Source organism: Papaver somniferum, unplaced genomic scaffold (genome assembly GCF_003573695.1).
Source record: "Papaver somniferum cultivar HN1 unplaced genomic scaffold, ASM357369v1 unplaced-scaffold_15, whole genome shotgun sequence".
NCBI classification, from domain to species: Eukaryota; Viridiplantae; Streptophyta; class Magnoliopsida; order Ranunculales; family Papaveraceae; genus Papaver; species Papaver somniferum.
In genome coordinates, this window is record NW_020624376.1 from 1,614,472 (window position 1) to 1,638,190 (window position 23,719).

Below are 23,719 nucleotides of genomic sequence, written 5' to 3' on the forward strand. Positions count from 1 at the left end.
CTTAGAGTGAGAAATTAGAGTTTCCTTGTATTCAAGAACTTGTATTTTTCACCACTTGGGGTGGTTAATCAATAAAGAATTTCTGATCCAAAATTCTTACCATGTCTGAGATACGTTTCGTTTCTTATTGGGGTGTGCTACTGAATTTTCAGTAGTTATAGCATGGCTGCACAAGATAACAAAACCCTAAAATCAAATAGAGTATTTTGGGCCTACATCTCTATTCCCAAGCATCTTCTCAATGGAGTGTCGGGGTTCGAGAGTGACCGATACATGTATCCTCAAAGATCCAAACTCCATAGTGGTTGATGTGGATGTCTAACCAATTTTGAAGTATTTAAAACTAAAAAGAGTGTTAAACATGCTAGTACTCCCTCTGTTTCTAAAAAATTGGCTTGTTTCCTTATTTGAGTATGTCAAAAAATAAAAGCTTGTTTCCATACATGGAAGTCAAATGTTATGATTTTACTAGTCTACCCATGGAGGGACCACTTTTCTCTCTCTTTTTTTCTCTCTTAAAATGAAAAGGGAACCACTTCTTTCACCATCTTTTCTCTAATACCGAATGAGTGGGGCCAAAGATAGATTAGGAAAAAACAGGAAAAAGTTGTTACAATAATTATTTTTCTTAATTTTTGTGAAAAGAAAACAAGTCTATCTTTTCAGAAACGAGGAACTAATTAATATGAGAGAGTGAGAGCTCTTAAATAATGTTTTTTCCCAAGAAGAACTTTGTGCTTCGTGGGGTGGTCTGGTTTGTTTTTTCCTAGTGATTAATTGGATTTATAAAGATCGTATTGATTTTCTTTTCTTCGTGAGAGATTGGGTTTGTAGTGATCACTTAGGTAGCCTCTTTTTAGTTTCTTTGGATCGATTTCCCCTGGTGGTGTGTGTCTTGATTAGTTTGGAAAATCAATAGTTTTCAAGGTAGATTTTTAGATCTGCTCTTCTGAATCTTTGTTCTAAGTGCTTTCTTATCAACCTTCTTTATCCCTAAACTTCCTCTTGGTCTGTCCTGTTTTTCTTTACAAGCCATTGATCAAGTTTTTGGTTAAAGTTTTACTTAGATTTGTGGCAATCTATTCTCGGAGTTAGGTTACTGTTTTTCTTCCCTGTTGGGTTTGTGTTTTGTTAAGTCCTGCACATCACAGGATTACCAAGGTTGTTAGTGTTTAGTTTCTCTGTCCTTCTTCATCTTCTTATAGTTCTTCTTTTTCCTGGTTTCCTCTTTATCGTCTGTCCTGTGATATTGGATCTTGTGATTTTCAATCTTAATTTGTTGTCTTTTAAAGCCGGAGTTTTAACCGGACCATCTGTGACGGTTAACTGATCAGCTTTCATTTTCCTCCTCCTTTCTCCCTAGTGAATTTTTTCTCTTTTAATTCCTTTGCCAGAATCATTTCTTCACTACCTTTTCTTCCTTTGACTTGGTAAAGATATCTTTTCACTATTTTTGCTTTCTGTTTTGGTGTTAAAGGTATCTTTTCTTTAAAAATAATTTAAAAAAAGAAAAGAAAAAAAAGAAGCATATTCCTCTCAAATGTTGGTTTTACTTTTGTGGGTTTTATTTTGTGGCCTTCATATCTCGGTTAATCACACAATCGATGCGAGGACTTTTGAAGTGCGAAACCTCTGTGATTGTTTTGCTTGTTTAGTTTTAGATGATGAAGATAACATCAATGTTCCGGCTGGTTATGATCAGTCTCATGGTGGTCAGTGAAAAAGTATCGGATGAGTTTAGTCTCTACCATCTTAGTCGAGCAGATCACGAGCTTATTTTAAGTGGAGTAAACAAAACCAAGGGGATCAGGGGTCTTTCATGGGCTACACTTCAAGCCCATATGTGGGTTCCCTGGCGCTCCATCAGAAAGGTGTTGATGTTTTCGTGCCGGCAAATTCAAAGTGACTTCTATCTTTTTACTACATATAGGGGAGACAACATCACCAAAGCTCGGAAGGAGCATGATCGTTTGATAATAAGAAGGATGATTTCTTTTGCATCAGTTACAAAAGGTTGCACAACCCTCAGTAGTACCACTAACTTGATTATTATTAAATCAAATATTAATTGCATAGCTTTATATTTCAGTTTAAAAAATAATTGCATAACTAATCCTGTTCCGATCAAATCTATCACCTTGGGGAATATAGGTTCTTACTTTCTCCTTCAAGCTGATTTCATCCGAGATGTTAAGCTCGTATATGAATTACTGATACGTAATTCCGTATACTGGCAGTTTACTGGGGTTAACTACCTCAACTATGTTCAATCTTCTATTCAGAAGATTGCCTTGATCCCTTTGAGTCGTCGTGGCAGCTCTACTATCGCTAGTAGAAGGTTTGGGGTCTTTCTTGGGACTATACTTTCTCTAAAGGAAGAGTTCGATCCCTTGATTATCAAGCACATATTGATATATCTTTTGGAAGTAAAGAAACTTCAACACCATCTTTGCATGGAAATAATTACATCTTCTATGATTAAAAGGATATCAGACGAGGATAAAAGAAGAATTTATGAGGTTAATGAAGATAGGTCTATGGAGGGATATGTCTATGCATTTTTAATCTATTTCTTATGTACAAAAATTGGTAAGATGGTATCTTTCAACTTAGTTTGTAATTTCTATCTTTATATTGCTGGAGCTTGATACCATCCTTGGGACCTTTCACCTGTATGACTGTCTAGTCGACTGGTGGATGCGTTCTTATTTATGATATATATGGATTTGCCTTAAAAAAAAAAATTGAAGTATCTACCTAGGATCCCGTATATATAATTCACATTTTCACATAAAAAATAAATAATACTGCCATACAAATTTACATTTTCATCAGAAAATTCCAAGAAAATCTAAAATGAAAACAATAATAAAGGATGACGAAGAAAGAGAAATTCCTCATCTGTTTCGAATAAGGGAAGAATGATTTCTTAAGAAAATGATGAACTACTAGCTAGAACTACTTGTCGTGCTAGTTTCATATGAGCTTAAAAGTTCCTCTAAGTAATCATTCCCTAAATCTTCAAATTCAACCAAGTAATGGTCTGTTGAGTTTGATGAACTTGATGATGCCGATGGATATGGTGATTGTGATGGTTTAACTACCTTGCTTGCTTTGCTTTTCTTACTACTGAACTTCTTATTCTTCATTGAGTGACCTCTCTTAAGAGCTAAAACCGGTGACGATCCATCTTTGAACCGGTACTTTATATCTTTTAAAGACTCGCGAACACGTTCGACCGGAAAATTAAGAATAGCCATGGATCCTTTCATTGAAAATGCAGCTTGATCATAAGCTAAAGCGGCTGCTTCAGCACTATCAAATGTTCCAATCCAAACTCTAACTCCATTTCTAGTTGAATCTCTTATTTCGGCTGCATACGTACCCCATGCCCTTTTTCTAACACCTCTGTATGCCTTTTCTACTTCTTTTGTTTTAATCTCTTCTTTTTCTTCCCTTTTAGTGCTAGTAATTTCCTTGGATGAACTAGTAACTTCTTCTGCCAATAATTCTTCCTTGATGATTTGATCGGATTCATGAGGTGAAACGTTACAAGAAAACATTTCTTTGGAATCGTTTTCATAAACAGGAAACTGTACTTTCTGATCCAAAAGCAGAAACTCCTCAATCCAAGAGTAAGAATTGGAATCCCATGAACCTCCAGTTGACATCTAAGAATTGGGATTGTAAATATTATTGTTTTTACCTTTTAAGGAGTTTCTCTGTTGATTGGTACAACTCTTGCTTGGTTGCTTGGTTGATAATAGAAAGAGTACTATCTTGTCTGGCTGAGGTTTATATATTTATAATAGAAATGGTAGGGGATTCATTTTGATCAATGATAGTTGGAAAATCGAAAAAGTAGAGACAATAAGAGGCTAATAGTGGTGGGATTTTACCCACTACTATGTACTATAATCAATTTAAAAACATCATGGCCATGGCGGCCTGGTCTTCGTCAAGTTAAGATTATGACTTCATCTGCTTGAATAGATTCATTGTGTCTACCTGGAATACCTAGATTTTTTTTTGGATTTAAGACAAATCGCTCCACCAACTAAGACAATACCTTAAATTCTGTTTTTAAAAAAAAAAACAACCAAAAACAACATACTTTAGATTCTCTATTGGTAGATATTATTAGTGTGATGGTTGATTAATCATCGAATGGTCACTTTAATGAACAGAAATTCAAAACACTATTCATTGGAACTAAACCATGGGCTAACTTTTCAAACTAATTGATATACGACAAAATTGAGATTCATTTTTTATATTATAAACAGATTTTTCTTGATAATAAAAATCAATTGAAAAAAATAATAATACTGATTCCCAGACGGTTTCAACAGGTTGATTAGCCAATAATTTGACCGGAGCAAATAGATTATTGGACGTTTTCAGAACCCTAGAGTGTTTTTTTGTTTTTGTTTTGACGCGTGAACCCTAGGGCCTATGGTGTTAATGGCCACAAATGGAATTCAAAGATCATGCGACAAGAAAAACAAAATTGAGAAAATAATATACCGTGCATCTGAAACGAAAAAACTGATTTTGATAACAAAACCAATATGTATCAAAGCACAAACCGAGATGTTCGATTCTCTCCTTTGGGGGAGAGAAGAAGGTCCTCCGAAACTGCTGTTAGTTATGAAGAAATAGATTCGATAGGCAAGAATTGGTGGAGCTATTACAACTTGTATCAATTTCTTATGATCTAAATAAATCTTTGTAAGGTTTTCGATTTCCTTAATCGGCTTTATCATTATAAATTAGGAGATTAGCCTCTTTTTCGGAAAAAAAAGAAGTATCTAAAATCAAAAAGACATATACATCTTGTAAACATAAATTGATTCGCTAGTAGACTAGAGCTACATGTGGGATAGGGAGAAGATGAGACAAAGGTAAATAACATAAAACAGAGAGAGGGAGAAGAAATTCTACGCCATGAATTTCCGCTTATCACAAGATAATCATTTATTTTATTTTATTTTCTCGAGCCAACTTGATAGGATGTTTTTGAGAAGATCTTAATTATTTCTTTTCTGGCATGAATCATAAAATACGACTATAAAACTTATTTGAGGGTGAAGGTTTTATTTTCTTTTGACACATAGGATTTTAGACCCTCATTTAGATTAAATCAATCTCGAACAGTAGGTCATATAAAGTAGGAAGGGTGTCAAAATAAATATGAAGGTCTTAGAGAAAGTCTTATTTAGACCTTGGAAATGACCTCCACGTCATCTTTTTGACTATTTTTTTTAATAATTATTTTTAAATAAATTTTTCTAAACCAGTAGGAAAAAAGAATCACTTTTATCTTTATCAAAAAATAAAAATCCTAAAACTACCACCCCACACTACCGGAGATGGTTCATGTGAAAAACATTATTCTTTCCGCTACATATATATAACCCCATAAATAAGAATCTAAATAAAAACTCCACATAAAATTTATAGCACCCACTGTTGAAGATGCTCTAATGTAAAGGAGTTCGTCGTACACTCTCTCCTATGAGATAAAAGCGGAAAGTTTAATTCTCATTATGAAAGTATTATTGGAATCCTCGTGATCCCTTTCTTCTGGATTGATCCACCGGGAAGTAGGATCCCTAATTGAGGCATGCTAGTAGTGTAGTAGTTGGAGTTGTGGGTTGAGTCCACCATAAAATGCATAATGCAGTAAGCTGGTAAGAGGCATGAATTAGGAAGAAAGTTACTTGGAGGCATACTTAAGGGCGCCAAAATAGGGTCACTATGTTGTAAAACAAATTACCCATTATCCATCCTATTTTATCAATTAATCATAATATTGATTAGATGTTAATGGTTATGATTAATCAGTAATATTAATAATTAATTAACGTTAAGTCATTAGTAATAAATTAGTAGAGAAATCAAATTTGTACGTGAGAGTCGGGGTTATTGAGAGGAAGAAGAAAAGATAGTAAAAAATAATGGTTTTTGAGATTTTAATGATTCGAAGTGACCAAAATTATGGTGGAAGAAAAGCTTATAGCAATTCTAAGTGTATGTTTTTTTTTTTTGACATTCGGCTTATTGACTTGCAATCGTTGTTAACTAAACTTGTACTTTGTAGTTTGGTTTCTTATAAGTTGCGACTTACAGTTTCATGTTCGCTTACTATGATACAGTCGGACCTGATAGTGTAAAAACATAAGTTACAGGTTCGCCGATACAACTGCATTTCCAATATGAATCGAACCTGTCAGCTAAAGGATTGGCTTGTAGTTTAGATATCATATCAGCCAAATTTTACCTTGTGGAACATTTTTATAAGTTCATCTAGTAATCTAACTTTTCGAACTAGCCAAACCCTCATATCGACTTGCCTTTGCTTAATTAATTTGCCATTGTTATATTCTTCTTTTTTTACTTTGTTATATTTGGTGATAACAAAACTGGAAAGAAGGATGACATTATCATTTCTCTTATAATCTTTGATAAACATACCATTTGAATCATCTTAGAGGTCGTTTGGTAGTTGTAGGAATTAATGTTTATCATACATGTTGTATCAACACCTGACTTTTTGTTTTTATGATAACTACCCTTACTACTTGTTTCTTCTCTTACGACCTGAAAGTATCATTCGAAAGTCAAAAGTTTGGCTAAATATATTTTAATAGAATCATCTGAACATGGATTTTATCCGAAATAAACAAGGTTTGGATGAAAAATATATCATATAATCAGCCGAAAGCAAAAATCTTCTTCATTATAAATTGGGTTCGTCTGAAAACACGATATTATCGATTTCCATCACCTTTGATCAGCCGAACTGTTCTTTTGAAACATAAAAAACGAAGAACAAAGATCTAGGTTACAGTATGCTGAGCTGGAGTTAAATCTCTTGCTATACGCTTCTCACGACTCATTTTATAGTTATGGTTTTAATCAATGATCAAAAATTTATGAATTTAATCGGTAAGGAAAAAAAATCAAAAGAGTTTGATAATAATTAGATTACGCTAGGATTAGAGATGAAAATAAATTTTGATTCCGAAAATAGTTTTGGATTTTAAGTAGTTTAGGTTTATGTTTTAAATTTAGCTGAAGGATATTTAAGTAAATTAAACTAAATTAACCGTTACTCAATAATTTACCACTATTAGGACACCCTTTATGAACCCACTCTAGATAGGAAAATGATTTTGTACGATTGAAAACAGATTTTATTGGGAAGATCGATTCCCATGAATCATGATTTAGGGGGGGAGGAATTACGTGGGGAAAAAAATTCAAACCCAACCATACCACTTCGATAGAGGATGACCTCTGAAGCAGAGTAATGATCACACGCACGCTTCAGAAAATATCACTTCCTCTATCAACACGAAAAAATTCAAGAAAATCTCAAAAATAAATTAAACGAAACCCAAATTTGGATTAAGAAAACCAACCCAGCATCAATAGGATGTCGGCGATAATCACGAGCTTTATAATCACTTAAAAATCACAATACTGTAGTGTATTATCACCACTAATATGTTTGCATTTCCCATATTTCACGAATCGCACTGTTTCTTATGTTCATCACCACCGCCACCAGCTGCCTGATGAGTCTCCATCTCCATCATAACAACAAAACAGTTACTATAACTCTTTCCGGCTCCATCATGAAAACTACAGTCTATCAGTAAGCGATTACTCCTGTGCCACTGATACCAACGTATATGATAGCTCATTTGCAGCCAAAAGAGAAGTAACAACAAGCATAAGATGTCACAGGGAAAAGACAGCACAGACTATTATTTTTCCTAAATGCAGACCAAGTATAGTAGCTTATAGGTCGTCCCCTGAATCTATAACATTTTAAAGGATGAAGAACACGACTTGGTATCATTGACAAATGTAAAACAATTAAGTATCAATTACCGGAACACTACAGAGGTTGTTAGAACATATACAACCAGTTAATTACCTAGGGTTTTCTTAGTTGCCGGCTTTTAAGTGCTTGATATTTCTGGGAAAGGAGGGAAAGAAGTTAGTGTCGGCTTTTAAGTGCTTGGTAGAGACCTCAATGGAGTAGCTGATCACCTAACAAAAAAGGCTAGGACTGGTATTGTAGCCAGTGGGTTCTGGAATGGCAATGATATGCCAAGTGATGTAATTTCTCTTATAAGAGAAAAACATTGTATGGTCGATGTTTAAGTCTTAATTCAAATCTCTGATCTTTCTTATTAAAATAAAAAAAGTTAGTAGGGCCAGTTTTGGTATTTAACCTTTTAATTTATAAGGGATAACTTCAATTTTTTCAAAAAACCATGCCGAGTCACCTAATATCCCCCAACTTAATTCCTTCCCCCTAAATCACGATCTATTCCCGTTCCCACGAGATTGGAATTTGTTGTTGGAGATGGTTGGATGAGTAATGGGTCTAATCCAACTGATCGGTCCAACAGAGTTGGGCTTCACTGAGCCGTATTTAAAAAAAAAAAAACAAAGGGCCGGATTTACATAAGGATGGTCCATGATGGCTCTACCTAATCCGTCTCTAACTATTAGAACCATAATATTGGGCATACTAAAATCTTCTTAGGCATACAAGGCACTAGTCCTAACTTGGGTGACCTTATAAGGGGTACCCTATGGGGTGGTTCAATTACCTATATGCCCTTAAATCCTTTAAATTACTACTAATCTATCCCTAACCTTAATACAAAATCTATAATCAACTACACCTAAAATCAGTTTCATTCACCTTCTTCTTCTTCCTCTCCACAACCGAACTCATTCACGCTTTCCTTTCTTTTTTTTTCATCGCGGAAATTTAATTGTCGATTCGTGAAACTTTAATCGACGATTAAACTCATCTATATAATGGGTCGTCGTAAGACAGTATCTCGTTCAAATCGATCGATTGGACAACCTATTGATGAATAAGAAGATTTAGAGAGTGAAGAACAAACTCAAAATCAACCACAAAATCAACCGGAAGAAGAGATTGAAGAAGAACCAACTCTGGAAATGAGAATAAGAAGGTTAGTTCTACAAACCCATCTCATATTTGATGTTTTTGATTGTTTTGGTCGATTTAATTCGTCAAAATCATGTGTTCTGCGGCGGTTACAGGGTATGGTTCGGCGTAAAACAAATGTTAGATGTGCGCCGAGCTGTTCTTGGAACTGAACCCTGAAAGTGCATATGAACGGCTCGGCGTAGATCTGAAATCTGTTTTGAGCCGAACTTAGTGACACAGAGACTTATACATCGAATCGGCTTATTCGATGGTGTTAGTTTTGTGCCGAATATATTTTGTGAATTTCAGAAATTTTGCATGTGCGTAGGATCGGCTTGTATGGTAGTATTAGTTTTGTGCCGAATAAATGTTGTTTGAATTTCAGAATTTTTGCATGTGCTTAGGATCGGCTTGTATGGTAGTATTAGTTTTGTGCCGAATAAATGTTGTTTGAATTTCAGAATTTTTGCATGTGCTTAGGATCGGCTTGTATGGTTGTATTAGTTTTGTGCCGAATAAATGTTGTTTGAATTTCAGAATTTTTGCATGTGCTTAGGATCGGCTTGTATGGTTGTATTAGTTTTGCGCCGAATAAATGTTTCAATTCATAAGTATAGATTCGGCTTATTCGATAGTATTAGGGTTGCGCCGAATATCATTGTTAAAATTTCATAAATTTTACAAGTGTATAGGATCGGCTTATTTATATGATATCATGTTGCGCCGAATACATGTTTGAGATCATAATCATAGATTCGACTTATTCGACGGTATCGGTTGTGAGCCGAATATTTAGGATCGGCTTATAATTGTTTTGTGGTATGAGCCGATCCACTCTCTGCGTAAGATAATAAAAATTTCAAGACATGATTCATACTTGCGCCAAATTAGTCTTATAACTTTCATACTTGTGTCAGGACCAATGCCGCGGGTAGGGAGATGTTGAAAAAAATGAAGGACAAAATTGATTGCAAAACACCAATGACCGTGGAAGAACAAAACTACCTCTACAAAAAGTGGGATGCAATCATCAACAAAGGAGAAGGACCCGAGGAACCCGCACAAAAGCCTACCACTAAGAAGAGGGGTCGTGGTTAAATGCCCTTTTATGTTTCCAACTTCCTTTTAATGTTTTTCTTAAGTTTTAAGTACACTTTTACGGTGTTGCAAACACCTTTGCTTTTAGGTGCTCAACTTTGTTTTTAATGGTGCTGGGATTGAGTTATGGACACCTTCAATTTCATGTTTTAATGAATATCTTAACAGTTATGCGCTGAATGTATAGAGTTCGGCTTATCCTCTAATGTTAGTTACGCGCCGAATCATTTGTCCTTCAGGTTCGGCTTTTTCTATAATTTGAGTTATAAGCCGAGCCTTAAAAATCATTATTGGTGTAATTCAGTATATAGTTCGGCTTAAATCTCACTAATATGGTGAGCCGAAGCTGTAAAAATTTTCAAAATTTTTTAAAAAATAGCCGTTATGTATATAGGTTCGGCTTATGTTCTAAATTTTTTATAAGCCGAACCTTTACTTTTTTTCACGAAAATCTAGGAACGATTCTTTTTTTGAAAGATATAGCCGTTGTAAAACTATATTCTATATATACCTACATGTTTTTTTCATATTCTTAACCACATATGCTCAACAAATGGCACCCCCAACTCCTAAGTTTACTCTAGAAGAAGATTTATCTCTTTGCACTAATTATGTAGCATACTATCTAAAGAAGGGTGAAGAACGACGAGTAAATGGTCTGATGAGTATGTACTACTTGGTTAGAATTCATGAAGTCTTCAGCACAGAAACAGGTAATCCTCACAACCGGGATAGTGCGTCCTTGTTTTGCCGAATTATAAGTATTAAGAAAAAAGTCACAGACTTCATAGCTTTAGTTCGGATTGTGAGTCGATATCGACTCAAAGGTGAAACAAACTTTGAGATTGAAGTTCGAGCTCTAGAGGAATGGCGACGATGGAAGGGAAAGAATTTCAAATACAAAGATCACTACCACATTCTTAGAAGGTTTCTCATTACCCGTTTAGGATATTAGAAATTAATTGGAAGCCTACTATGTAGCAGGGATGTAATCCACAATTTCTATGAATTTGAAAAGTCTATTTGGAATGATATAATAATTCTTGTGTTCATGAATCATGAAAGGTTCGGCTTTCTTCAGAAATATACTACAAGACGAACCTAGCAAAGTAATTCAGGTTTTTTAAAGTTTCAAGGTTCAGCTTGCAGTGAAATAATATTATGAGCCGAACCTGAAAAAAAAACTCTGGTATTTTTTTGTTGTCAGGTTCGGCTTTCAGTGAATTGTTCTTATAAGCCGAACCTGACACAAAATAAACGGATAAATCCATGAAACATTTTTTATGGAGATCCTAAACGAATCTCATCCTCTTCACTGACCTCTTTCTCATCATCTTCACTGACCTCATTCTCATCATCTTCACTGACCTCATTCTCATCATCTTCACTGACCTCTTGCTTAACATCTTCATCCTCATCACTTGAAAACGTAATTACTTGTCCACTTGGAGGCTGCACATGCAAATATTTCCAAAGATCCATTTCCGTCGCATAATTTGCACACCAATCCATCGAAAAATTATTTTCAAATCTAGGCCAAAAGGCTGCACTCATCAAGGGTGGTAATGGGCAACCGGGTCTAAGTTTGAGGCCGATAAAATGACAATTTTGAACAAATCCAAGAACAAGTCTTCTATCCTTTACACCATCATTGGAAGGTTTTGTTGGAGGCGCGTAAGTAAAGCTACTACCCGTCCATGCGAAACAATGTACGACGCAATTGAATGTCTCCGCTATTAAAAACCCACAAATGGGCATTGACATCCAATGTTCTTCGGTAATGATAAAATCCCCATGCAAACGACGTTCGAATGCAACGTACTCCGCTGCCACCCCTGCATCTTTTCTTGGACCTGTTCTCATCATTGTCTTATAGAATTCTTTGTTTTTACGTAGGGTTTGTAACAATCGTTGCCGAATATAGTTCACTTCATTTTCAGGGGGCACCGGATTATTCCCTTCCATAAAAGGACCAAGTTGTTCCGCCGTGACGTAATAACCACAATTTCCATTGCCTTGCACGTCGTCCATTGCTATAATATGGTCATGAATTATTGGCGATAGATCTTCCAAGTAGTTATCGTATATAAAATTGATAGGCCTCATATACCTACTGGACTTATCTTTAGTAAGAAAAACTTTGGAATATTCCGACAACATTAAGGTAAACAAAAGGTTCTTACATACCAAATCATTTTGGAAGTGATCCTTCGTATCCTCGTGAATTATGTCTACTGGATCAGGTTGATTTTCCATGGGTCCAAGCACGATCTACAAAGAATATCACAAGGTTAAACACTAGAAAGGGAATATAATAACAAGGTTCGGCGGATTCGATAGTCACATTATGTGCCGAACTATAAACATCTACAGGTTTCGGCTTATACGATATCCTCAATATGTGCCGAACCACGAACAATATTTTAACCCAAAAATTAACAAATTCATGTTCGGCTCAGACGATAATCATATTATGTGCCGAACCTTGAATATAAGAGGTTTCGGCTTATACGATATCCTCAATATGTGCCGAACCACAAACAATATTTTAAGCCAAAAATTTACAAATTCATGTTCAGCTCAGACTATAATCATATTATGTGCCGAACCTTAAACGTAAGAGGTTTCGGCTGATACGATATTCTCCATATGTGCCGAACTAATAACAATATTTCAACCCAGAAATTAAAAAATTATGTTCAGCACATACGATTTTGGATATGTAAGCCGAATTAGTAATGATTCTATTCCGGACTATTCAGGATGTTGTTCGGCTTACTATGAAACTTTCATATAAGCCGAACTAGTGTCTAGCAAAAGGGTTGGATTTGGAAATTATAGGTTTGGCGCATGCAGTAAACAGATTCAGTAAGCCTAACCGTTCATCAATTGGTAGATTCGGCTCATAGATGTGAGCCGAACCTCAACCTGTTTCGCCGAACCATGATTCAAAAAACCTAACATTTGATAATTGAGAGCTCTAAAATTGAGATTGAGCATAAGATATAAGTGTACCTGTGTATTAGAAGCATTGAGTTCCTCATATATGTACTCATCATTTGGATTTGGCTCATAAAAATCATCATCTTGAGTTTGTGTTTGAGTTTGAGTGGGTGTAAAATCATTCTCATAATCTAAGAAATCAGCCATTTGGGAATCATTGGTGTAGTTGATATGTATTTTCCTAGGTTTTTTATATGAATTATGACCCTCCTCATCCTCCATTGAATCAAGAATTAAAATTTTCTTACTTTCTCCTTCTCTTTCTCTCCTTCTTAACCAAACCAAAACTTTGATTTTTTTCCTCAAATTTTTCATCTAAACAACTCTTATAATTCTGAAAATTATTTTAATCACTAAACAAAATATTTAATCACTAATCAAGATTATTAACACTAATACGTAAAGGGCAGATTTGCCATTAAAAAAAATTTGGGTTAAGGGGTTATCTGATTTTGCTATTTCACAACCTTTTTTGTCTTCATTCGGTATGCCTTTGGAAGATTTTGGTATGCCCAATATTATGGTTCAACTATTAACCCTACCTAATAAATATAAACCATTACACACTGCACCTTTGCCGTGGTGAATGTAACAAACCCTAAAAAAAACCACAAAGCACACAAAAGAGGTAGAGGCAGAATAGGATCGTGTATGATGGAATCGTGTATGATGATGGTGGATCCTTCATCTTGTTCCGCCATTAAAGAAGATGGTTTACCAGAAGGTATTTTGTTCGAGATCTTTCTTAAACTACCATGGAAATCAATCAACCGGTTTAAATGTGTATCAAAGGTATGGTTATCTATCATCTCTGACCCAAATTTTATGAAAAACAAATTCAAAACATTATTCATTGAACCTAAACCATGGGTAATCTTTTCAAACCATGTTATACCTAATCAACATCATCCATCTGATATTATAATTCCTAGCAGACTTTTTCATACACAATTTATGTCATCTGGCAATGAATTATCTGGTTATGATGGGTTCTCCTTTAATTTCCTCCGTAAATCATATGGATCTGATGCACAACATCGTATCCTCCATGTCTTAGCTTCTAGAAGTGGTTTAGTTCTTTGTTCTGTTATAAATTACTCCAAGGAAAGTACGGATTATTTTGTCTGTAATCCGATTACGAATGAAAGTGTTTCACTCCCTCCACCACCCACAAAAGGTGTTGGTAGGTTTACATGGTCTCCTCTGTGAGGCATTTTTTTCTTCTTCCGAGGTTGTTTCGGTGAGTACTTTCAAAGTGATGCGTACAAGAACTGCTTTAGAGAATAATACTGGTTTTGAATTTGGAATCTACTATTCTGCGTTGGATGAGTGGAGAACATATACTATAGAATACGATCGACCACGAAACGGTGTCGGTCCATATGATTCCAAATGCAATGTCATTACTCATAATGGAGCCGTATTGGTTGGAAGAACATACAAGTAGGGTGGTTGCTTATGATCTCAGGATTAACAAATATGAATGTGGTAGTCATCATTGCAATGCATTCGATTTGCCTATGGAAAGATCACATGACACTTACAATCCTTCGAGTGAATGTCTTGGGGTGTCTGAAGATTATGTTTGTTGTGGACAAATACAACAGAACACTCTAAGAACTTGGGTACTCATGATGGATGATGTCTCTATTGAAAAATATGTTTGGAACTCAAGGTATGAGATTGAGTTACCAGATTTTAATTCGAGAAAGATTTCGGTATTGGCTTTCAGTCCTTTGGATCGTGATGTTGTCATCTTGGATTGTAGTAAGCAAATTATTCCTTTCTACGTGGCAACAGGAACCAATCAGAAATTTCTACAACGTCTATGTGTTCCTCCTAGCGAAAATTCTTTCAAGATTCAACATGGATACTCACCTTTTATAGTACAACCATCACGGACAACCATCTACAAGGGGAGAAGATAAAACTCAGTTTTAAATCTGTAGTTTCATCCTATATTTATTCTGTTTGTAGTTTGCAAGTGCATTGTTTGTTGTCTGTTTTAGTTGATCTTGGCTTGGATTTGAATAATTTTTTACTGTACTGTCTCTTATTCTGTCTCTTTTAGTGCATTGCGCGGGCATTGTTTATATATACTTGCTTAAATTTCCAATGCCATTATCCTGACGCGTTACTTATTTCAGTCTTGAATTTCTGCAAAATTTACTTTCCAGACGAAAATTCCCTGGATGAATCCATGACTATCCCCATGGATGCTTCACTTTAGGATTATACTATTCACAAGGTGACACGAACCCAGGTCACCTCCCTAGATGATGGACTACTTTTTTACTTTAACTGAGACTCCAACTTCTCCTCTGAGAACAACAAATTTTTCAAATTTCGTTTCTAATTCTAAAGAAGTTACATACTTTAACTGAGACTCCAACTCCTCTCAGAACAACAAATTTTTCAAATTTCGCTTCAAATTATAAAGAAGTCACAAATTTCGATTCAAATTTTTTCTTTCCAATTCACAGGCTTTCCTCTCAAACTCTACAAAAAGAAGCTCCTTTTTTTGTTTCCTCTCAATTTCAGACTGTTTTGGTACCATAAACGATATGAATACGACCTGATAGACTGTTATAGTTTCGCGTCTCCTCCTAGGACAATTGCTTATCCTGATAATGACTCCGAGGTATTATTTCTTTTTCTTCCCGGAGGAGATGATTTCCATCATGACTTCTTTTCGGTATTTTGTCAACCTGAAGGCAAACAATGGGACATTAAAATGTGTGTGTGTCGAATCAACAGTGGGCTCAGATGGCTGAATATACTTTGCGGAAGGTCCAAGATTGCTGTACCTAACACGTCTCTGCCCATTAAGCCTAATCCATCTTAAACCACTGACCCTAATCCTATATTTAGCGACTGCACCATTGCGGTGTTGAATCCAGAAAATCCTAAAAATGCCAAAAAACCATGCGTACAGAGAGGTAGAAGAGGATCGTGTATGCTGATGGTGGATTCTTCATCTTGTTCCACCATGAAAGAAGATGATTCACCAACTTTACCAGAAGGTATCTTGTTTGAAATCTTTCTTAAACTTCCATGGAAATCAATAAACAGGTTTAAGTGTGTCTCGAAGGTATGGCAATCTATTCTGTCTGATCGTAATTTTATGCAAAATAAGTTCAAAACATTATTCATTGAACCTAAACCATGGGCAATCTTTTCAAACCACGTCATACCGAATCAACATCACCCGTCTGATATGAAGATTCCTAGCGAACTTAGTCATACACAATTTTTATCATCTTCCAATGAGTTATCTGGTTATGATGGGTTTTCCTTTAATTTCCTTAAATCATACAGATTTGAAGTAAAACCTCGGAACCTTCATCTTTTGGCTTCAAGCAATGGTTTAGTTGTTTGTTCTATTGTAGATTACCATAAGCAAAGTGTTGATTACTTTGTCTGTAATCGGATTACCAAAAAAAGTCTTCCACTCTCTCCACCACCTAGAAAAGGTGTTGGTAAGTTTTTACATGGTTTTCTCTATGAGACATACTCTTCGTCGGTCGTTGCTTCACAGAGCATACGAACTTCGATTGAGAATGGTACTTGTTTCGAGGTTGAAATCTACTATTCTGACTTGGATGAGTGGAGAACATATAATGTAGTATACCTTCAACCTCGAGACCATACTTGGGGATATGAATCCAAATGCAATGCCATTACTCATAATGGAGTCGTGTATTGGTTGGAGGGACGTGATTGTAGGGTTGTTGCTTATGATCTCAAAGTTAACAACTATGATTGTGATAGTCATCATTGCACTGCCCGCAGGAGAACATCAAGGTCACGGCCGCTATTATCGTGTCGGTCCTTCTAGTAAATGTCTTGGGATGTCTGAAGATTATGTTTGTTATGGACAAATTTCGGAGAACAAGTTGACAACTTGGGTACTTATGGAGGATGATGACTCTATTGAAGAATCTGTTTGGAGCTTAAGGCATGAGACTGAATTACCGAATTTTAATTCCAGAAAGATTTCCCTAATGGCTTTCAGTCCTATGGATCGTGATGTTGTCATCTTGGATTGTGGTATGCAACTTTTGTCTTTGGACGTCACGACGGTAAAATCAGAATTTCTACAACGCCTATGTGTTCCTCCTAGCAATAAGTCTTTTCAGACTCAACATGGAAACTCACCGTTTATAGTAAAACCAACACTGACAACCATCTCCAACACGAGAAGATTAAACTCAGTTTGAAAGGTATAAGACAGTCTTCATAATCCGTAGTTTGATTCGTTTGATTCTATATTGCATTGTCGAAGATGAATATTACTCTTGATCACTACAATGCACAGTTTGTGAAGACCAATTAATCAACAGAAGGAGTTCTTTTCTTGTGTCTCTTTTCTAGTTTGTAAGTGCATTCTTTGTTTCTCTTTTAGTTTATTTTGGGTTTGAATAAATTTCAATTATGAATGAAATTTTATGCACTTGCTTGAATTTCCTATGCTTTTCTTGTTGTCTCTTTTATTTTATTTTTGGATTGAATAATGTGACCTCCCAGATAAATATTCTCAAAGAGAACACAGGGACGCTTGATTTAACAGTTAGTGCCCTGCTGGCCTTATGAGTTCCCAACATTGGGAAGACTGGATTTTTGGTACGTTTTCTGTTACTCTGATTTTTTTGGTGGCTTTCATGATTGTGAATGAAAAAGGTTTGATTTGTAATGGTTATTGGTTGTTTTCACGAGTATCTCCATGTAAGGTTTTTCTTTTCATATTGTTTGATTTGTATAAAAAAGTCCATCAGAAGAAGACAGTGGAATTCACACAGTGCTTACCAACTTTGATTTCGAATTCATTCATTTCAATTCACAAGCTTTTCCTCTTCAACTCTGGAAGAGGCAGCTCCGTTTTTTTCTTTCCTCTTTCGGATCAACAATTACTTATATAAGTAAACACAAAAATCTGACTGCAGTTCTTGGTTTTGTAGCCTGTATTCCTCTCTCAAATCACCTCTTCCTCCTAAACTATGAAAAAGGCAGTTCCAGAACCATGAAATTACAACAACTGTATCTTGGTTAGTACAATACATATGAAGGAGGAATACCACCTTCATTTGGGAATCTTACTGAGCTAATCACGTTAGATATGGCTAGTTGTGGATTATCTGGTAATATGCCACCGGAAATCGGAAAGCTTCAGAAACTTGATACATTATTGCTGCAAATGAATGGTCTCTCACGTGGATTACGACCAGAGTTGGGGCGGCTAAAAAGCTTAAGATTCATGGATATATCTGATAATGTTCTCTTTGGAGAAATTCATCAAAATTTTGCTGAGCTCAAGAATCTCACTCTACTGAATCTGTTTAGAAACAATCTACATGGTGCAATCCCTGAATTTATTGGGGATTTACTTGAATTGGAAGTTTTACTGGTATGGGGGAACAATTTTAGTGGAAGAATTCCTCAAAAGTCTTGGATTAAATAGGAAAGGGCTTTTTACAAAAATTGGCCTGTTTTTTTTTCGTGCTTTTCAAAATTAGGCCTGTTATTTTTATTTATTGCAAAACTAGGTAAGTTTTGATCAAAAATGATGGATGGAAAGTTAGCACCGTTAACTGTAACTAAAAAGACCTAAAAGTCCTTTGAATCGGTAATTGTGACCCAACAAACCGTGTTGACTCTGTATACGTCACCACACACTGCTTACGTGGCACTGCTTACGTGGCACTGCTTACGTGGCACTGCTTATGTGGGACCATGATAGCCCAACACAACTTTTATTTTCTGTCCGCCAATCTAACCATCACCATCACTGATGCAGCCGACTACTCCAACTGAGCCAAACACCTCCACGAAATCCAGAATCCAATAGCCTCACCACCACAGGAAACCCATTGCATTCGCTTCCTCTAGCTAACAAACTCGTACAAAATTAAGCCAATTTTTCCAACACAGGAACCAAATCTGATCTTCATTCACATCTAAGCCATCATTCATCTGCAGCTCCGCCATTGAAAACTACATAATCCATTGCTTCACCGTTGCAATCCTAAGCATACATCTAACATAATGCAGTAGCTTCTCATACTCCACCAGACTCATCTGCACATCCATTGATTATAACCACTTCAGATTTTTGCCAGCAGCAACGACAGAATCATCCGTAATATTCTTCTCGTAACCTTGAAAAACATGACTAAAACTCTTCCGTTACTGCTCCCAGTTCCTGCAACTCCCATACACAACTGCCCATAAACCATATAACAACAACACCTGCAACTCCCAGCTCAGATTGAGCTCAATTGCTGAAGCAATCTTCATTCAACCACCATTCTCTGTAACCACACATTCATTCATCACCACCACAGTGCAACCAACACTAATTTCTCTGCCTCAACTGAACACTACTTCACTGCATTGCAGACCCTTGTGCTTGTCATGTCTGAACTTCAATTAGCAAACCAAATCCCATTGAAGCTTAAATCGATAGCAACAACAAACATTTCCTTACTGTTTCAACAAATTACACAAACTATCACCACACATCATTACCCATCATTCATAACACTATTTAGTTTCCTTCTTGCAAGGTACAAAACAAAATCTTCATCAGTTCAAGCGAAATTCTACAGACTTCCCTTTGAGCATCAGCACTAAAACCATTCACTCCATACACGGCCATTAAACCTGGCAGTAACACACATCTACAGACTTCCCTTTGAGCTCCAGAATTCTCCTCAAACCCATCTTCCATACATACAAATCCAGTTCAAACCCTGCAAAGCAATCCACCAAATTCCATGGAAAACAGCCACAAATTGGTTCAAGCATTAGTCGGTCAGGCCCTTAAACGAACACATGGTGTGAATAAATCTGGTAATGAAAATATATCCCCTTTTTGATGTTGTACGGACCGCCTTCAACCTGCAATTTCACATGCAGTAAACCCTTTCATAAATTCCCATGAAAATGGTCAGTAACAACTTTAATTCTTCATCCCTTCAACTGATATTTACAGCTTCATATTCAATTAGCAAACCCACCACCAAAAATCATTTCAATTCCTCATCAATTTCATCTTAAATGAAGATAACCACACAACCCTAATTTCTTTGTAACATCTCTAACTAGAGTCAGATTGCAAATTCGACTGAAACCTAACTCAAATCCACCATCAACTGTTTGTATTTCATCACATCTCTCAAATCAACTGCAACACATCCATTTCTCAGCTTGCAATCACAATCAAAACCTTTTTTTACAGCTCGTCTTCAACATCCTCCACCCTTTCTACAACTACCACTATCTTTCTCTGAAATCATCTCAAACTACGTTAACAATCAATCAAAAAATTAATTTAGGTGAACCAGAGAAAACCAGAGAGAAGAAGGAAGAAGAAAATGAAAATCGATCTGTCTCTTCTGCTATTAGATGGGTTATCATCTAACCATCTAAGCATCTAGACCGTCCAATTTCTCTGAGATCTGAATCTCTCAGATTACTGGTTCTGAGATAGACACGTGTGATGTTAATTACTATGGATGTCCATCGTAGCCGTTCAATTTTCTTTGAGATTTCATCTATTTTAGATAGGCTTTCTGATCGACACACGTGGGCGATATTTACTATGGTATTGACACACTCCAGAAAGGGCAGTTTAGTAATCTTAACACCTTGATGAGATATCCCTAAATGATATTTTGACGAGAAATTAACGAGTCAACGCGATAAATTGACTGAGATAACAAAAGTGGATGGAAACCGTTTAAGGGGCTTATATTTGCAATAAATAAAAGAACAGGCCTAGAAACGAAAGTGAGGGTCCAGAACAGGCCTATTTCTGCGTATAATCCAATAGGAGTACTTCTTGATATTTCTTCAAATAAACTCACATGAAATCTTCCACCCGATTTGTGCTCCGGTAATCGGTTAGAAACTCTAATGACTTTGGAGAATTTCTTATCTGGATCCATTCAGGAGTCTCTTGGGAGGTGTAAATCGTTGAATCGGATAGGAATGGGGAAGAATTTTCTTAATGGTTCAATACCTGATGGGCTCTTTGGATTACCAAAGTTAGCTCAAGTTGAGTTACAAGATAATATGCTTAGTGGGAAATTTCCAGATATGTTTTTCAGTTCTATGAATCTTGAAGTTGTCTAATAACCAGTTCACTGGGAATTTACCATCTACAATAGGGAATTTTACTGGTGTTCAGAAGTTATTACTAGATGGGAATAATTTTTCTGGTGAAATTCCTTCTGGTATTGGGAGATTACAGCAGCTTTTAGCACTGGATTTCGGTAATAATAACTTCTCAGGCTCGATCACACCGGAAATCAGTGAATGTAAGATGTTAATATCTGTTGATCTTAGTCAGAATAAGCTTTCAGGTGAAATTCCAGTTGAAATTACTAGTATGAAAATTTTGAATTACTTGAATGTATCCAGGAACCAGTTAACGGGCAATTTACCTGTCAGTATTTCTAGTATGCAGAGTTTAACTTCAATTGATTTTTCGTATAATAATCTTTCCGGTTTGGTTCCGGAAACTGGTCAGTTTAGTTACTCCAATTCTACATCATTGATGGGTAATCCTAATCTCTGTGTTCCATTTTTGGGTGCTTGCAAATCCGGGGTTTCAAAAGTTCCTCTTTCGGCTACTGGGACATTGTTTCAATTGCATTTCCTGTTGCTGCTATTATTAGAGCCAGGTCTTTGAAGAAAGCAAGTGCGTCTGGTTCATTGAAATTTACGGCATTTCAAACGTTGGAGTAACGGTGCAACGATATATTAGATGCTTTGTAAGAAGATTATACAAATGGAAACGGAGGGGAAACGGAGGTGCTGGAATTGCGTATAAAGGACGAATGCCGAATGGTGATCAGGTTTCTGTGATGAGTAGGTCAGGGTCTTCTAATGCGCAATGGTGATATCACGAGGTTATTAGGATTTTGCTCGAATCATAAGACAGATCTTTTGGCTTATGACTACATATGTCTAATGGAAGTTTAGGTGAAGTTCTTAATGGCAAGAAAGGAGGTCATTTAACTTGGGATACTAGGTATGAAAAATTGCAGTTGAACGTGCAAAAGGGCTGTGTTATCTGCGCCATGACTGTTCTCCTTCGATTCTTCATGCGTTGATGCTTCACTTTAGGATTATATATGAAAATCCATGGAATGTTTGATCTAGCAGTTGCTGCTTTTCTTGTAAGCGCCCAACCAAGAGGTAATGTAGTTCCATTTAGGCCAAGAACTTGTATTGAGAAAAATGGTTTTTGTAATTTGTTTGGTTTCTTTCACACTTTTACTTTGATTTTCTACGTGACAACAAGGTCCTAGAAATAATATATTAGGATGAGTTTGGTCCAGTTGACTCAGTCAACTATCTGTTTGGTCTTTTTTGAAAATAAAAATTATAATTTGGTCATAGAAATAATGGTTTGGTCCTAGGGTGGACAATACCCACGCGGAATGATGTCATGAATGACGTAATTTTCCTTTTATAGTGGCAGAATACCCTTTAATATGGGACCATATATATATATAAAATCAGAGGAAAATATTTATTTCCAAATTCACTCTCTCTCTTCTTTAGTTTCAGATCTAGTTTTTCTCTCTTTTTTTCTTTTTCTTTTCTGCTGCTGTTATTTGCAGAAGATGAAGAATTTTTTTTTGGGTTTTAGATGATGAAGGTTGATAATGGAAGACGATGAGATGGGTAATTTTTATTTTTCATCATATGTTTTTTGTTAAATACGATGAAGACGATAAAGATCTGCAGTTGTTGTTTGAAGATTTCGAGATCTGTTGTTTAAATATGATGAAGACGTCTCGATCTGTTGCTGTTGAAGACGATGACTGATTTTGATGATAAATATCTCTTGTTATTGTTTGCTGCTACTGTTGAAGATGATGTGCTATAGGTGTTTGTTGCTCGTGTTAAACGGAGTTATGTTGTTGTTGAAGATGACGAAGAATTTCTTTCTGCTGCTGTTGAAGACGACGAAGATGATGATGCTGCAGTTCATTCCGTAAATGAACCCTTTTGGTGAACCCTAAACCTACAAACATATGGAGTTCATTTCTGGTATGAACTCTGGTTTTTTTAGGTTTTTATATGGAGTTCATTTCTGGAATGAACTCTGTTTTTTTAGGTTTTTATATGGAGTTCATTTCTGGAATGAACTCTGTTTATTTTTTGTTTTTATATGGAGTTCATTTCTGGAATGAACTCTAGTTTTTTAGGTTTTTATATGGAGTTCATTTCTGGAATGAACTTTGGTTTATATAGGTGATTTCTAAAAAAATAAGTGGAAATTAACAGGAGTTCATTTTGACGAATGAACTGCTACAAAAAAAAATATGTAGAAATAAACACGGAAGGATACTTTTGTCCATTTAATGTTTTTAAATAATTAAAGACCAAACAGTAAAGGTGTTTTCCCAAAGAACTAAACTGACATGGGCCCATCTAAAAAAGGAACAAACGATATTTTTCCCATCAATTATTTTGGGATGGAATTGTAGTGGGAATGTCTTTTATCCGAGTTTTGTGGGCAAAGAACGACTGTGTTCTCTCTAGGTTGGACAGCCGAGATCATGCTTCGGCCCACTAACCAACCATGGGCCCTGGCTATGCTATTAAGCAATCCTGGCT

At 35.9% G+C, this 23,719-nt stretch overlaps 4 protein-coding genes and 1 pseudogene across 4 annotated transcripts; 4 read left to right on the forward strand and 1 right to left on the reverse strand.

Moving 5' to 3' along the window:
• Positions 1-703: 703 nt before the first annotated feature.
• On the forward strand, positions 704-2,731 carry LOC113335513. Its single transcript, XM_026581547.1, has 2 exons — positions 704-2,013; positions 2,152-2,731. The coding sequence occupies exons 1-2, from the start codon at positions 1,662-1,664 to the stop codon at positions 2,646-2,648; spliced, it is 849 nt and encodes a 282-aa protein (XP_026437332.1). The 5' UTR covers positions 704-1,661; the 3' UTR covers positions 2,649-2,731.
• Positions 2,732-2,920: 189 nt separating this feature from the next.
• LOC113335648 (ethylene-responsive transcription factor 1B-like) lies at positions 2,921-3,739 on the reverse strand. Its single transcript, XM_026581673.1, has one exon. The coding sequence runs from the start codon at positions 3,669-3,671 to the stop codon at positions 2,949-2,951; it is 723 nt and encodes a 240-aa protein (XP_026437458.1). The 5' UTR covers positions 3,672-3,739; the 3' UTR covers positions 2,921-2,948.
• Positions 3,740-13,759: 10,020 nt separating this feature from the next.
• LOC113335579 (putative F-box protein At1g47300) lies at positions 13,760-14,296 on the forward strand. Its single transcript, XM_026581607.1, has one exon. It carries the CDS (start codon positions 13,760-13,762, stop codon positions 14,294-14,296), a length of 537 nt encoding a protein of 178 aa, XP_026437392.1.
• Positions 14,297-15,978: 1,682 nt separating this feature from the next.
• On the forward strand, positions 15,979-17,489 carry LOC113335823. Its single transcript, XM_026581862.1, has 2 exons — positions 15,979-16,110; positions 16,880-17,489. The coding sequence occupies exons 1-2, from the start codon at positions 16,044-16,046 to the stop codon at positions 17,305-17,307; spliced, it is 495 nt and encodes a 164-aa protein (XP_026437647.1). The 5' UTR covers positions 15,979-16,043; the 3' UTR covers positions 17,308-17,489.
• Positions 17,490-18,107: 618 nt separating this feature from the next.
• On the forward strand, positions 18,108-22,247 carry LOC113335580 (annotated as a pseudogene).
• Positions 22,248-23,719: the final 1,472 nt, after the last annotated feature.